Source organism: Marmota flaviventris, chromosome 10, assembly GCF_047511675.1.
Source record: "Marmota flaviventris isolate mMarFla1 chromosome 10, mMarFla1.hap1, whole genome shotgun sequence".
In the NCBI taxonomy this organism is placed as follows: Eukaryota; Metazoa; Chordata; class Mammalia; order Rodentia; family Sciuridae; genus Marmota; species Marmota flaviventris.
This window is the reverse complement of record NC_092507.1, coordinates 76402393-76419695: the sequence shown is the minus strand read 5'-3', so window position 1 is coordinate 76419695 and position 17303 is coordinate 76402393. Positions and strand designations below refer to the sequence as shown.

At 33.0% G+C, this 17303-nt stretch overlaps 1 protein-coding gene across 3 annotated transcripts in view; it reads right to left on the bottom strand.

Moving 5' to 3' along the window:
- Window positions 1–3431: 3431 nt before the first annotated feature.
- Window positions 3432–17303, bottom strand: part of Znf326 (zinc finger protein 326) — a 38435-nt gene continuing 24563 nt past the window's right edge. For all 3 annotated transcript variants that reach the window (XM_027935221.2, XM_027935222.2, XM_071618030.1), the window contains 5 exons: window positions 14244–14391; window positions 12521–12620; window positions 10869–10999; window positions 9159–9254; window positions 3432–5180 (listed from right to left, as the gene is read on the bottom strand). In XM_027935221.2, the coding sequence (XP_027791022.1) occupies window positions 4833–5180; window positions 9159–9254; window positions 10869–10999; window positions 12521–12620; window positions 14244–14391 (823 nt within the window). In that variant the 3' untranslated portion in view covers window positions 3432–4832. The remainder of the gene's footprint in view (window positions 5181–9158; window positions 9255–10868; window positions 11000–12520; window positions 12621–14243; window positions 14392–17303) is intronic.

Here is a 17303-nt window from a genome sequence, read left to right as displayed (position 1 = left end):
TTCCATCATCTTCCCTATCTTTTCTCATAATTTTCATTTATTTAATCTTTTCTTGTAAGATTCCTTTAGTTCAAAATTATAATTAGTACTAATTATTTCATATAATACTAATTATACTTTTTTTCCCTGCATTGTTTCCCCAAGAATTCACTCTGCTTATGTATGTCACCTATCTTTCATGTTGCTCCTTCCTAAGTGTTGTTTCTTGGTTGTGTGTCTCTATTTGCAAGACACTTTACTGATCAGTAAATCTTTACTGTAAAGATTAGGCTAGAGATCCACATACGGTATGATTCACACGTTCTTTGTTTTGGTTTTATCCAGCCCTTTCCGGATATAAAAATCTATACAAATACAGGCAGTTGAAGGCCTGCAAATGGTAGTTTTCTAACCACTATATTTTTTTCAGCATTACCTAATTTTTCCCAGCTTGAGTGAAAAAATTCCCCGGCAGGTTTTTATTGCAAGAAATCTAGCATTTTAATTTTGCAAGGAAGTAAGAATAGTCAGTAGAAAAACTGGAAAATAGACAGCTAGCAGGTTGGTTGTTTGTAGAAATATGAGGAATCAAAGCCCTCTAGTATTCACAAAACACCAGGGGAACTGGCATACTCTGATACACACACACACATACCCACTCACTCTCTCCATATATGCTCTGTGTCTCAGTTTATTTGGTAAACAGCAAGAAATGTTATGCCTTTACCTTGGAGGGATTCTGTAGACTAGCAGCTCTGAGCCAGTAACTAGAGTAATTAACTAGTCCTTTAAAAATCTGGTTACCACACTATAACCACTCCCTCTCACTCAAATGTTTTTATATATACTAATATTGCCTTTGTAGTTCTTTTTTCTGTCATGTATACAAGAGAGATCTTGTTACATGGAAAAAACTACTAGTCCTACTACTGACTTTACAATATGATGGATTAAATTTAAAGGGGGGATAGAGTTCTGACTCCTACAGGTCTGTTACGGATCATTCCAATGCTTTTGTAAACTATTATGAAGAATCCCCAAACCTATGCATATTTACAAAAGGACCAAAGCTCCTGCTTTGATATGAGAGTCATAGGTACCAGAAATTTACTTGAGGGCCCTATTAATATTCTAAAATTGCAATCACTTGCCACTACCTTCAGAATCGCATGGAATACTTATTAAAAATACATAGCTTCCAGCTGGGTGCTGTGGTGCACACCTATAATCCCAGCAGCTCAGGAGGCTGAGATAGGAGGATTGGGACTTCAAAGCCAGTCTCAGCAATGGGAAGGCATTCAACAACTCAATCAGACCCTGTCTCTAAATAAAATACAGAATAGGGCTGAGGATGTGGCTCAGGGGTTGAGTGCCCCTGAGTTCAATCCCTGGTACTCCCCCTGCAAACAAAAACAAAAACATTACTTCCAAAGAAAATACTCTTTAGTCATTCTGGGGTGGCACTCCAAATCCTTAACTTTACAAAAATTTTAAGAACTACTGCCCCTTTCTAACATTTTAGGTGATGTTAAGGAGGAAGAGTCAGCCAAAGAGAGCTGTCAGGTAAAGGCTACAAAAAAATGTGAAAGGTCTCTGAAGAGAAGAGCTTCATCGAAAAGAAACAGAAGGCCGTCATGGCTGGTGAGAAGAATGGCATAATATGAAGCTAGAAACCTAGGCCAGGACTGATCACCATAAGGAGTTTGGATTGCACAGGTCCAAACAGAAGAGACTACACTACCTGAATTATGTCTTTTTTTTTTTTTTTTTTTAAAGAGAGAGTGGGGGGAAGGGAGGGAGGGAGGGGGGAGAGAGAGAGAGAGAGAGAGAGAGAATTTTTTAATATTTATTTTTTAGTTCTCGGCGGACACAACATCTTGTACGTGGTGCTGACGATTGAACCCGGGCCGCATGCATGCCAGGCGAGCGCGCTTACCGCTTTAGCCACATCCCCAGCCCCCTGAATTATGTTTTTAAAAGATTATACTTTGTGTGGCTGGGCACAGTGGCACACACCTGTAATCCCAGTGGCTGTTCAAAGTCAACCTGAGTAATTTAGCAAGGTGCTAAAGGGCTTGGGGTGTGGCTCAGTGGTTAAGTGCCCCTGGGTTCAATCCCCTCTACAAAAAATAAATAAAATAAAAAAGTATACTTTTAATCTGTGGTAGGAAACTAAGTCTAACAGAGTTAAGAGTGGAAACAAGATTAGTTATAAGCTATTTTGGCTATCCAGCAAAGACGATGATGATTTCAATTGGGTAATAGCAGCAGAGATTTAAAAAAAAGCATGCAGATAAATTCTGGAAGTAGAACAGACAAGACTACCTGATAGATCAGACGTAGAAAACAATAAAAATAGAAGACTACAGGATGGTCCCTAGCAACATAATTTATACAATTATATGGAACATAAGTTAATTTCTTTGGTTATTAGAACTAAACTACATTTTTTTTTAGTTGTTGACTGACCTTTATTTACTTACTTATATGTGGTGCTGAGAATCAAACCCAGTGCCCCACACATGCTAGGCAAGCATTCTACCACTGAGCCACAATCCCAGCCCACTACTTTCTTTTTTAATCAAGAAAACAAGTAATGCAGGGGCTGGGGATGTGGCTCAATCGGTGGCACGTTCACCTGGCATGCGTGCAGCCCAGGTTCGATCCTCAGCACCACATACAAAGATGTTGTGTCCGCCGAAAACTAAAAAATAAATATTAAAAAAAAAAAAATTCTCTCTCTCTCTTCAAAAAAAAAAAAAAAAGAAAACAAGTAATGCTTAGAAAACAGAAGTTGAAAGATTGTTAAAGTTTTTACACAAATCTTTTTTATAAAAGCAACGAAGATATAAACACTAAGGGGATCACAAAAATTAATCTGCCTGCAAACTAAACTACAAATCTACAAATTATCCACTGGAAAATACATGAACTTGAATTTCTAAATTAAGTATAATAACAAGATATATTTTATTAATACTTTGTAAATAAGCTATTCTGTATAAAGCCTCAAGCCATCCATAAAAATTACTACTTAACTCCTGCCTCCTCTCACTCTAAAACATTAACCTGAAAGTTGTTACACTGAATTCTTATTATAGAGGACTTTTCTAAAAAAGTTTCATATCTTAATCTGATTAGAGACATGACATTTTAAAATCCCAATTTAGTGTCAAAAGAACTAAATACTAATAATAACCCAGAGAAATCTATTATTCTTTTATCTTAGCCTTTACACAATTATTGTGAAATAAAGAATTAAGAAGGTTGATCAAGTCCTATTACGTTAAAATATGAACTCCTGAGCAAAACAGGTTTTCCACTAAGTAAATATGAATTCCCTTCTCTCAATTGGCTCCAAATATTTAATATCTAATATTGAATTTTTCCAACTTAAAGGTAAGCAAATCTAGTTCACCATTTAGAAAAAATCACAATGGTCCAGAAAAATCTAGTTTTAAAAGCCTTGTTTTATACAAAGAGAAATTATCTGTGAAATTCTACAAATGCCCATACATTCATCCACTTAATGCCTTATTATCTAATACATGGTACATTTATACAATTGCCTCAAATTTTTGAAAAGCTAATTTCACTAAAATTGAACCCAGAATAAAGATTTAAAGATGCTGCTCTTTCAATTCATGTTCACAAAAAGATTCATATAAGATTTGTAAGAGCACTGATTTTCAGTGAGACATACACACTGTCATTTGAAAATAAATGACTGAAGAGTAGATATCTACCAGTTTTATGTTCTCTTGTAGAATATATAGGTATATAAAACATAAGTTAAAAAGAGAATATATGAAAGAGAAAGAATTTTTTAAAAAAAGGTTGCTTCTTGGTTCTTTAGGCAAAAACAGCCACGATAAAAGAACTAAAACTGGGGCTGGGGCTGTAGCTCAGTGGTGGAGCACTTGCCTAGCACGGTTGAGGCACTGGGTTCTATCCTCAGCACCACATTAAAAAATAAATAAATAAAATAAAGTTAAAAAAAAAAAAAAGAAAAAAGAACTAAAACTGGCACACTTAACTTGCATTCAAATGTATTTTCAGGAAGATTTCAAGATTTGACACAGGCAGAAACAAAAGGAAAAAACTAAAACAAGTATAAACAAAGTCAGTTACACACTGACCTCTCTTTGAAATATGCTTAAAAATATACTTTAGTCACACTTTTTAAAAATATGACTGAGAAATATTTTTCTTTAATTCAAGTCTTCTCAATCATCTTGAAATCCTTGCAAGCTGAACTCATACATTAGAGCAAATACTGATTTTAGATACTAATTTCAATAATAAACCAATTCATTTAAATTGCTAATCCAAGGATAAAGATTTTGTAAAAAAAAAAAAACATTTTATTACTACAAAGGGAAACATGTACACAAAAAGCTTTTAAGCTATCTTAACGCAAATTACTAGTCAATGTCCAATGCAGTAAAAAAATACACAGAGCACAAAATACTTGCCCAATTTATCTCTTCTAGGGTAAGTATTCAAAAAATCAATGCACACTTGAAAATTCACTCCCAAGAGCAGCTTTTAAGTTCAAATGATTAGAATAGATATACTAATAATACACATCTATTATCCTTAACACCAATAATAAAGTAATAAAAATTATACAATTTATCAGATCTAAGTTTGATAGCTATAAAAACTAAATTAGTCTTACCTTCATTTTATTAAACAAATACCAAACGTGTACAAATTATATAAAACAAATTTTAATGGGTTGGAATGCATGCAACATGTATGTTAATTCATATTTTAAGCTATTAAAATTCTTACCCTTTTCCACATTAGGACAAAAATTTAAAGCTTCTTTTAAATCTACTACCTTATATTTAATTTTCTTCAGGTTGCTCAACAGGGAAGTCAACAGGTTCTTCCTTTGCCTCTTCCTCCACTTCTTCTGCTTCTGCAGCTCCCTCTACTTCCCCTACTGCCCCATCTTCCCCCACTGGCCCTATTTCCTCCCCTCCCTCTACATCCCCCTCTCCCTCTATTCCTCCAACTTCTCCCACATCCTCTACTTCTTCCACTTCCTCTGCTTCCCCCACTTCTTCTGCTTCTTCTTCCTCCTCTTCATCCTCCTCTTCTTCAATGGGTTCATCAATCTTTTCTTCATCCTCTTCATCTCCTTCTATTTGCTGCTCCTGAGAATGATCTTGAATTTCAAAAGGATTTTCACCCTAAAAACATGAGTAATGCCTTTTAAAATCAGCACACTTATTTTTTCCAGTGAAATTTTTATTTGCTGTATCATGAAAAATACTATCTGTAGTTTTTTTCACTTATGAAAAGTCCATTAAATCTATGCTCATATCTATTTCAGAACTCCATACTTAAGTCACTGCTTTGCACTCCGCAAACTAGAATACTTAAAAGTCATATTTTCTTCTTTTTTTAAATATTTTTTTTTAGTTCTAGATGGACACATACCTTTATTTTATTTTTATGTGGTGCTGAGGATTGAACCCAGTGCCTCACATGTAGGGAGCGAGTGCTCTACCACTGAGCTACAAACCCAGCCCCAAAATCATATTTTCTTCTTAACTGAATTTCTAAAATTATATGTGAAAGACAAAGGCAAATATGCAGGTTTTGGTAGAAACAGAGAATACACAGTTGTGCATCTTAAATAACTAATCACCTACTATTATTGTAGGGTCTTTTTAAAGCTGAAATGAAAACTGGGTACCTTGTTTTACCTACCAGATACCATGATTTCTGTCCACTTTAAAAAAGAGACACCCACTATTGTGTATAGTTACAATGCACCAATGAAAAATTAACTCAAATAAATGAACAAAAGCAAAAATGAGCATAGGTCATTAAAAATAATAATAATAAATTAAAAATAGACAAGTCTTTAATTCAGTAAACATTCATAGGAATAATTTTAGCAATTATATACCTGAGTCAAACTTCATATAAGTTGGACCATATCACAAGACCATATATTAATGTAGTAAGAAACAGAGAGGCAGTAAAAGTTATTAAACAGGAAAATATTAGGACTGATGCCCAGAAAGGAATAGAAGAAATACTCAGGCTGTGAGTGTAGCTCAGTAGTACAGCATGTGCTTAGGAGGCCTTATGTTCAATATCCACTGTCAAAAAAGGAGAATAAAAGAAAAATGAAAAAGAAATACTAATGAGGGGGCTACATTAATAATCCAGAAAAGGACAACATAAAAGATGTGACAACATTAAAAAAATAGGTAAATTAGAGCAGGGAGAGGAGAACTGGGTGCAAGCAGTTGTGAACTTGCAACTCAAAATTTGAGAGAGAACGTATGAAAATGCCTATATGTGGGGGGTACAGGTCAGAAGAGAGGAACTGTTCAGTACAGAAGAACTCATGATAGTAAAATATTGTCTGCCAAAAGAGTTTCAAGAAAAATGGTGATTAATCAGCAGTGTCAAAAAAGAACACAAATAAAAGTACAAAAGGACTGAAAAATGTCATGAAAGCCAATCACTTATTAAAGCTGAATAAGGGTTCCCAACTGTTTACTTTTCCATGTTAAATAAACCATAGTATGTTAATTTTTTAAAGGCCACTGGATTTAATAATTGGGTCACTGGTAATCTTAGGAGAAGCAGTTTCAAAAGTGTAACACAGGGCTGGGATGTGGCTCACTACCTAGCATGCACAAGGCCCCAGGTTCAATCCCCAGCACCACCAAAACAAAAGGAAAAAAAAATACACAAAACATACACACACTCACACACACGAGTTTGAACAGCAAGTTTTCAAAGAATCCATCTTCATAATTCCCTGTGAAATTCACAAAATCCAGAGGCCTTGGTCCACACTCAGTATTTTAATTGACAAGTAGTAGAGATCTTACTAAAAACACTAATTTCTGAATCAGTTTCAGACCTCCTGAATCAAAATTTCCAGGGTAGAAGGTAACCTGTATATTTGAGCAGCATTTCATAAAATGTTAATATGAAAAGCTTGAGGAAACCTTAATTCAGAAGATCTGAAAAAAAGGCCTTGAAACTTTTTACTTGATCATAGCCTCATAGGTGATTCTGATTTCATTCCTCCTGGTGAGAACTACTCAGTTAAAGAGTGAATAATAAAAAGTAAAAAGCACCACAAAACAATATTTTCAAGTACAGTCAGATGAGAAGAAACACTAATATGGGGAGGGCCAAAATTCAGGAAAAATAAAGTCATTTTTAGTTTGGAGAACTCATAAGCATGTCTGCTTATAAAAACAGAAAATAAATAATAAGCAAAGTAAAAATCAAATGCAAGCAACGTAAAACAAGAGATAATGGGTAAAATAAGAGATAATGGGTAAAATGAGAAAAGAGATAATGGTAAAATAAGAACATAGATGAAGGTCAAAAAAGAATATTTTCCTTACTGATAACAAGAAAGATAAAAAGAAAAGGTACATAAATCTAAGGCATAAACTCATTTCTAATAATCTTAATCTCCCTAACAAAAGAGAAAAGAACATGGAAGTGAGGAAAATAAAGATGAAATATAGAACATATGAAGAATGAAAAAGGGTTTAGAATGTTCACTACAGAAGATACAATATTGATAATTAATAAGTAAAATTATTGAGTGAAAAACTGGCAAACAGGATTGACACAATAACATAGTTTTTTTTCTTTTCTTTTATCTTCATTTTTTAGGCAGAGACTTGTTGTATTGCCCAGGATGGCCTTGTACACCTGGGTTCAAATGATCCTCCAGCCTCAACTTCCTGAGTAGTTGGGAGTACAGATCCCATGCAACTGTACCCAGCTCCATGATACATAGTTTAGCTAACTAGAGGTAGCTAAATGCTGGGAACTGGTAAGCAGTTGAAGAACAAATAAGCAATTGTAGAACACTATTGCTTGTTGAAATGGTTAACCATGAATGTCCAAGGAAGGAAGTAAAGGTAGAACATAATGATATAACTGGAAAATAAACTGATGAATTGATTATCTTGATGGGATCAAAGATTTAAAAAGGTGTTTTTCTCAGGGTGAAAGCAACTGAAGGTAAAAGAGTTTTAAGCCATGACAAAAGCTATTAAGAGCAGAGGATGTTCTCAGGAATGACAAGGAACATCACAGACAGAAATGCTGAACAAAGGCAAATCAATGAGGAATGTGATTCTAGTGCTTCTTGAATTTTAACATGCATATGAATCAAATGGGTTCATGCTAAATGAAGATTCTTACTCCTTACTCTGTAGGCATAATAAGATTTAAAATTCTGAATTTCTAATGAGCTCCAAGGTGATGTCTAGAATGCTGATCTAGAGAACATATTTGAAGTTCTAGAGATCTCTTCAGTTCAGGTGTTTTCTCCACAATATGCACATTAGCAAAACACTTCCACCAGTGATGCCTCCCATTCCATGATGAGACTCAATTGGATAGCCTGAAAACCCTATGTAGAAACTCCTAATTTATATTTTCTTCATTAGAAATTACTTTCATTCAACAATAGAAATCACTAACGTCTTGAAACTTTGTGATAAAGCAAGGATAAAAATCTAATTTTTCCTCATTTAGCTATTATCTTTTTAAGCTTCTGTCTTTTTGATGCCACACCTCCCCCAAAAATTAACATTTCAATTCACAGCTGTCTTTTTTTTTTAATAGTGTCAAGAAAGTAGTGAACAGCAACAAGCACAATTAATTAGAATTAGAAAATGACCCTTGAGGAATAAATCAAAAGAACTGAGATTATTCAGCTTGGAAGTTGCTTGATAATAGTTAATAGCCATTAAATATATCAGGCTTTTTCACAAGAGTAGTGAACTGTGAATCACCACAAAAGCCAAAATAAACTTCTTTATTCTATAAAGATTTACTAAATGCAAATAACAGACTTTTGTAAATCTTCAATATAACAGGTCTCATTAGTGCAGAATGATTTTAAATATTTTGTAAATACTCAAAAACTAACCTGTAAAATTTGTTTATTAATTTCCTAAAAAACAGTGTGTGTGAGTTCATGTTTGTACAAAAACTATTTGAAGAAATTCTGTGTAAAGAAGGAGTCAAGCAGTAACATATGACGAAAACCCTGAGTAGTAAAGTGGGCCAGGGTACCCAATTTGTATCACAAAAAGTTACTATGGTGTCACTTTTAATTACTACTATACGACAGTATTTCCTAAAAAACTTTTGCCCCCAAATCTTACCTTAACAAATCGTTCGTAGCGTGCCTTCACTATTGGATTATTTAAAATGCTTGTGGCAGTCAAGACACTCTCTCTTTTTATTTGTTCCTTATAAGCCTATGGAAAACAGAATATATTTGAAGGTTAGAATGTCATGCCATAAAAAGTGCTTGTATAACTAAAAACATTTTATGCTCAAATCCTTAAATTTAAATGATTTCTCTTATGGCAAATAAAACTATAGAGCAATAGCTATTGGGATCATAATCTAAATTAAATAATAAAGATTAATATGGACTAAACATTAACCGATTTAATGGATTATGAACTTAAAACAATGAAGATTCATAAGCCAATTAGTTTCAATAAAAACAATATATCCCTAAACACTATAAATCTAGATGTACTAGACAGTTGCTTTCTCTCCTCTCTAAGTCATCTCTCAGCCCAAATACTAATTTTCATGCTATCTCAATGAATATAATTTTTTATTAATGAATATACTTTTTAATTCTGTATTTGTTCTTTTTAGTTATACATGACAGTAGAATGTATTCTGACATATCATACACAAATGGAGTATAACTTCCCATTACTGTGGTTGAACATAATGTGGAGTTATACTGATTGTATATTCATATATGAACATAGGAAAGTTATGTCCAATTCATTAACTATCTCTCCCATTCCCTCCCCCTCACATTCCCCAAACCTCCTTATCCAATCTAGTGAACCTCCTACTCCTCCCTCCCCGCCCCCCACATCTTGTGAAAGAATATTTTTCATACCACAAGAGTAACTAATTAGTCTTCCTCTAGGCTACAGGTATCACAATAATGTATTAAGCAGAGAAGAAAAGGTAATAATATAAAATGTTTGGCTGCAAAAAACATCAAAGAATTATCAAGGGCGGGGGAAAGGGCAAAGATTAAGAAAACACTATTATGTGCTCAAACTGCATATAGAAGTCTGAGTTAAATGAAGTTCACTTCAATACAAAATATGAACTTAAGAGACAGGTATCCTCTATTTAAAACTTAAGAGCTTTAATATATGAATCTTTAAATCTAGTTCTCAAGTGAGTTAATTTCCTACTACATTAACATTTGTGTTGTTTGAAGTAAATCTGACCCCAAAAACAACAGCCAATATGCAGAAGAAATAAGCTAAAAATTTTCCAGGATATTCTTCTCAAAAAAAAAAAAAAAAAAGAACAGTAGACAGTAACTGATCATCTTAATTTTTAAATTTATTTTTCATAACCACCAGAAAAATGTATCAGTTATAATCTTTACTCATTTTTATTCTAAAACACATGCCTACTCTCACAAACCATTTTGCATCAACTATAAAAAAAATAGTTCAACAATTGATTTTCTCAATGCTTACTATAACCAGACACCATTTTAATTACCTTAGATGTTTTAATTTATTTAATCCTTAAATAATCTTATTAGAGAGAATCATTATCCCTCCTATTTCCTTATATATAAGGAAACTTAGAAAGATTAATCTACTTGTTACATACTGATCGAGGATTTAAACCCTGAAAGTCTTGTTCCAGAGCCCACAGTCTTAACCAATATACAATGCTGCTTCTATGAGTATACTTTTAATTATTCTCATTTGAGATTAATAGTATTATATATAGGAAGATAGTTACAAAACAATGGCCAAAAAATAATAAAGGACTGAGAAATTTCAAGGATTTTAAGATAGATCAAAACTTACCTGTTTCCCTTTGATATGATCAGGAGATTTTAAGTGTTGCTGAACTGAACTATGTAAAGCAGGAATATACACACTGCAAGCACTGCAGTGAACAGTCTCTACTTTCATCATGTGGTCATCTGCAGTAACACCTACAAAACAAATCCTATCATTAAAAAACTAATATATTCTTTTTTCTGACAAATCAAGACTCTACTGCTTAGTTTTCATAACCATTTGTACCCCTTTTACCACAAGAAGGATAAGAGTATATAGGTTTATGTTGAGATTTTTAACACATCTCATAAATCTACACAGATTTTTTAGGTATGTAGATAACTGGTTAAAATTACAAGGTGTAATTACATTGTACTTCCTAATCATGTTATACACTCATACTCTGAGGTCTATAAATCTATCTTCCCCAAAATATAAAAGAAAACAAAGTTGATTTTGTAATAAAATAAGAATTTTTTATGATTATAAATATGGGTGGGTAGGGAGAGGAAAAAGGATGTCAACATTTGATTCTTAAGGGGAAAAATATTTTTTTAGATCTTGAAAATGATTAGAATTTATTTCAAGGAAAGGTATAAATATATGCAAGGGATATTTTGTGTGTATGCTCAAGATACATTTTTAATTATTTTTACTAAAATTTTAAAACTTACTACTTTAATAACAATGTTATGTAAATACTATTTGCCTTTTTGGCCCCACCATCAAATCTGATTTTGTCAGGGATTACAAACAAGTAGAAAAGAGAACATAAGTCATAAACAAAATCACAAGCAGGGTCTGAGCACTGGGGTCTCTCTCTGCTAACCACAGAGAAAATAGCACAGATTTTCTAAGAATTGCAAGCAATTTAGTATGACTAGGGCACAGACTATAATTAAGGGACAAAAGATGAGAACAGAAAAACTAAAAAGGGCCTAGGTTTAAAAGATCTTTGTGTGCCATGTCTAGGAATTTGAACTTTAAAGTGTAGAGAATGGAGAACCACTGCAATTTTCTGAAATAATAAGATTACACAGAATTAGAAATAAGAAAGACTGGAAGTAAGAAAACTAGTTAGGAAAACACTACAACTATCAAGAGAACAGGTAAGGATTTCAATAAAAGCAAAATCTAAAGGAGAGGTTAAGGAACAGACTTAGTAAATATTTAAGATAGAACCTATAAGAAATAATGCTACAAACACAGAAAGGAAGAGGTATCTTAAATTAACTCCATACTTCTGGTTTTGGTAGATGGTGGGACTACTTTTCAAGATAAATGAAGGAGATATTAGTGGGTTTTTGTTTTGTTTTCTCTGCAGGGGGCATATGCTGAAATAAATGATAAAACTGTTTTGGATATATTGATTTTGTCTAACTGATGAAGAGATGTCTGTAGGCAGTTGGACAAATAAGACTGGAGTTCAGAAGGAATTACAGGAAAAGATGAATTTTCTTATAAACTCACATGAAGGAGGCAACAGTAGGTAATAATAAATTTGTAAGCACTGAAAAAGGAAATCAAAATTCACTTCTGTTAACCCACAAAGGCAAGCAAATATTTAATTATGTGCTATATCACTTTGTAGGGGAGAACAAGAAAGCTATCATTTATGATAAAAAAAGTTATGTTAAATATACATGTAAATTTCCTAAAACAATTTGCCCACTTACCTTCCATAACATCTTTTTCAATTATTTTGACAACCTCTGTTTGATTATTTGTCTGTTGTTTACGAATAGATGTTTTCTTAAATTTATTCACCATGCATTCCTAGAAAATAAAAAAGAATCCAAACAGTTCTCAATAAGCACTTCAGTATATGCTTAGCACCATGCTCATCTTATTGAAGACACAATACCTGCTCTATAAGAATTAATATCTGTTCAAAAGCAGCTTACAATTTAGGTGAGTAGGCTATCATAAAATACTAGAAAATTACAAAAAGTATTGACTTTTCAAAATGTATTTTACACACAGAGAAAAAAATCAAAGACAGCTGAAATAGTCAAGAGGGCTTCTTAGGTAAATGCATATTTAAGTCATAAGTGACACATAGCAACCCACTGAGGAAAGAAATTACAAAAAGATTTTTTTTGTTGTTGTTTGTTTGTGGTGCTGGGGTTTGAACCCAGGGCCTTGTGCATGTGAGGCAAGCACTCTACCAAATGAGTTATATCCCCAGCCCCTCAGAAAGAAATTGTAATTAAGGGACACAATTCTGCAAGGTCTGAATGATCACTGTATTTCTGACCCTCTAATAATTTTTATCACTCCTGTCTAAATCTGTTTTCTGTACAATTACCAGTTCAGCTCAAGCCTCTTCTTCCTGCATTCCTGGTCCCAACAACTTTTCTCTTGCCCAAGCCCTTACTGTACTTCTGAACTATTGCCATTTATTCTTAAATGTATCATCTGTTTATCTGTCAATATGTTTTATTATTGGTGCATTAAGAGTGGTATCTATAGTCTTCAGTGCCTGACAACATCTTCCATAGAAATTTAAAAAACAAACAAAAAATGCATGACCACATACTGATAATATAAAGGATGATGGTTTGGATATGAGTTGTCCCCCAAAAGCTCATGTGTGAGACAATGCAAGAAAGTTTAGAGGAAATAATTGGGTTATGAGTCTTGACCTAATCAGATTAGAGTATTGATTCCCTGATAGGGATTAACTGGGTGTTAACCGTAGGCAGGTAAAGTTTGGCTGGAGGAGATAGGTCACTGGGGACATGCCTTTGGGGTAATATATTTTGTCCTTGCTGAGTGGAGCTCTCTCTCTACTTCCCAGTGTCCTGAGCTGCTTTCCTCTGCCAAGCTCTTTTGCTGCCACAATGTTCTGCCTCACATGGAGCCTCAAGGAATGGAGCCAGCTGTCTATGGATTGAGACCTCTGAAACTGGGAACCCCAAAATAAACTTTTCCTCCTCTAATTGTTCTTGTCAGGACTTCTGGTCATAGCAGTAAAAAAGCCGACTAAAACAACCAGGTTCTTCGCCTCTGACAGGATCTTTAGCTGCTCTGAGCATGATCTTTCAATTATGATAAAAATGAATTGCTATAAGGTTCAACTGAAATAATGAATTAAAGTGGCAACCACATGTATACACAGTGGATGATAGCTGAAACTACACGAACAAACAGCGTAAAGGAATTACTTTTCTGCCATTTCTGTGAGAAATGTAAAATGGTTTTCCAAATACCAAATCCAAACTCTATTACAGAAGAATTCACATCTAAGTCTGGGTTAATTTTAATAGCTTTCTCTCAATAAAGTTAATTATTAAATTTTCAGAAACATAGAACAGAAAAGGTGGGAAACTATAAAAAAAGAAATAAGATAATTCAGATCAGATAAAAGTGCTTATCACCTCAAAAGCAGCTACTTACATGCAAAAACTCCATAACAACTTTGTCAAATTTGGTTTGTTTCTGAATATGATCTAATGTTTCTTGGTGTGAAGAACTTTCTAGATGTAGTTCGATATCTTTTTCTTCAAAGGTTCGAAATTTGCAAAATGAGCATGTGAATGCCATTCTATGAAGAAAAAAAGTTTTACTTTAAATATTACCATTTCCTCTTAGAGAATACACCAATGAAACTAATTTTACCACATAAATCATTTCTTTTTTCCATTTTATGACTTATTTTAATTTAACTTAAGTCAGAAAAATATAGTCTATTTGAACAGCACTGTTATTATACCATTTTTCATTTCTGGCCCACCTTGGAATTAATACAATTAAAGGGCCAAAGCAAACAGAGGACTATTAAATTCCAAAGTTCTACAACTTATTTTACATTTGTATCATCAACAAAGCAGGTAGCAAACCAAACAACGTAACTCTTGGATGATCAAAAGTTCTACTCACTATACGACATTTCAGGGAAAATAATAGGCCCAACCTAGACAAATGCATATATTTGTAAGCTGAAGAGCCATATCAGAATGAATTTCCCCATTGTTTCTACTTTATCATAATATATCATTTCTTTTTCCTTGAATTATGTCAATAGTCTCCAAAATGGTTTCTGACCACAATCTTCATTTTCCAATTAATTCCCAACACTGCTATTGGATTTATTTTCCTGGTTCATACTATGGGCTCTAGAGTCAAATGCTGGGTTTATATCCTGGCTCCCTTATGTGAGATTGAGCAAATGATTTAACTCTGGCTCAGTTTTCTTATCTTTATGAAATGAGATTTCTCATAGAGATGCCATAAGGATTAAAAAAAGAAAAATTATTACATATAAAGTCCTTAAAACAGCAATTGTTCAATTAATTATTATTACTTCCTAATCTGGATAATACCACAATTACTGCTCAAATGCTTGAATGACTCCTTGTCCATCAAAAAACAAAGTCAAAAATGCTTTCAGCTGCCTAATCTCTCCTCTTTTGACTTTACATACCAATACCTTTAATGGAATCTAGGACACAGTATGTCTTTATTAAATGTTTAAATTACATTATACCTTTTGCCCTACTGCACTCACTTTAATCTATATAGCTTTTCATTTTCTGAATATAAAAAAAAAAACACACACACATTTCTTTGCTTTTATCTCAAGCCAAGCACTCCACCTACACTGCCTCTCACAGCTCCTGCAATCCTACCATTTCTAGATTAGTACAAATACCACTTTCATAAAGTACCCTTCCCTGATTTACCTGCACTCTTATTTACAAGTTCTTGCTCATAAAACTACCTTGTACGTCTTCTTGCACTCTTCACCATATACTGTTATTTGTATACATCTCACACACATCTATCCCTTTCTTCCTAGTTTCCCTTAAACACATACACATAGTTACGTTTCCATCTTCTTTATATTAAGAACATTCAAGTAATCAAAGGAACATATCACAAGAATAGTAGTCATTTACAGTCAATCTCTAATACTTCTAACTCAGAGAAAAACTGCTCTGGTAAATTAAAATAATTTGGGGTTATTTTAAAGGGTTCTTATCCTAATATGACAACTTAATTGAACTGACATTCTATTGGTTATATCATCAGGTTTTTATTTATAGTTATGAAGAAAACAGCTAAATGAAAGTTGAGTTCTTTGATTTTCTCCAAATCACAATATTTATTATATTAACATGAATGTCATATTCAAATCTATAATTTAATGGGGAAAATACTCCTAGGTTAATTAAACATAAAAATTAATCTTAAAATGCTAATTCATCTTTTGACTCCTAAACATTTGATACAAAGTATTGACTTTAATTCATTTCCATATTAATAACTATGCCCATTACCTCTGTCACAAGAAGGAATTATAAGAAATGAGAAGTGGAAAAGATATTCATAAATACCAAAAACAGCAGTCCTCTTAAAACTAAAACTGCTTTTTATGGATCAATTCTTAATAAGGTTAATCTTATTATTACTCAAATTCCAATAACAAAACCCAGGAACAACAAATCAAAAAAGAATAGGTTATTAATGCTAGATACAAATATTACACAAGTATAATTAACAGACTAAAATAAAAAACAAATACAAAATAATCTGGGTCTTCAGATATAACTGAATTTTCTTTTCCACATTTTACATAAATAAAACTAATACCTATATAATTACCAAGGATTAACAAAAAGTTACCTATTTAATATCGAAGAAACTCACTCTTTAAAAAAGGATCTCTTAATATTAAAAGTTTTTCAAATTCTAAATTCTTTTAGAGGAAATTTTGGTTACTTACAAAATTATGTGAAACACTTCTTTCTCTTCTTGCTACACCAATAAGTTAACATTTAAAGAACAAATGCATATTCTAAATGGGAAATTTACTGAATTTCCATTGTAAATTTTATATCCTAGCATAAGTAGAACCTTATGAGAAGACTGCAAGAAAATGATGGAAAAAATATCAATGATAGTCTTTTTGAAATAATTTCTAGGCCCCATTTTCTCTCTTGGAGGTGGCCCGCTCCATGCACCCTCAGTGTTATTCCACGTCATTAAATAAGTCCTTTATACTTGGTAAAAAAAAAATAAAAATAAAAACTTCTACTAGTCCTTTTCTCCAATGCATAATTTGCATTTTATATATATATATTTCTATTTTGCCTGCATTTTTCTCCATGCTATCATAAATTTTATCATCTTCATTTTTAACAACAACCTAAAAACCCTAAAGGAATGTGTCAAAACTTCCATCTACTTGCTCACTTTCTATAGTTGGTTTTATTTCCTGTTTAGAGCTATTACAAAAAAATGTTGCAATGGGCATATATGTTTAGACTACACTCTCTATGTTTTTATATTATTTTCTTGGAAAGGTTAATGGGTACAGAGAAATTTACGACGAAAGAAACAAAGAAAAATGGAAAGGGAGGGGAAGAGAGAAAGGGGAAGGAAGGAAAGGAGAGAAGGAGGAAGGAAGGAAGGAAACTGCTAATTGCTTTCCAATGGTAACAATATTATACATAC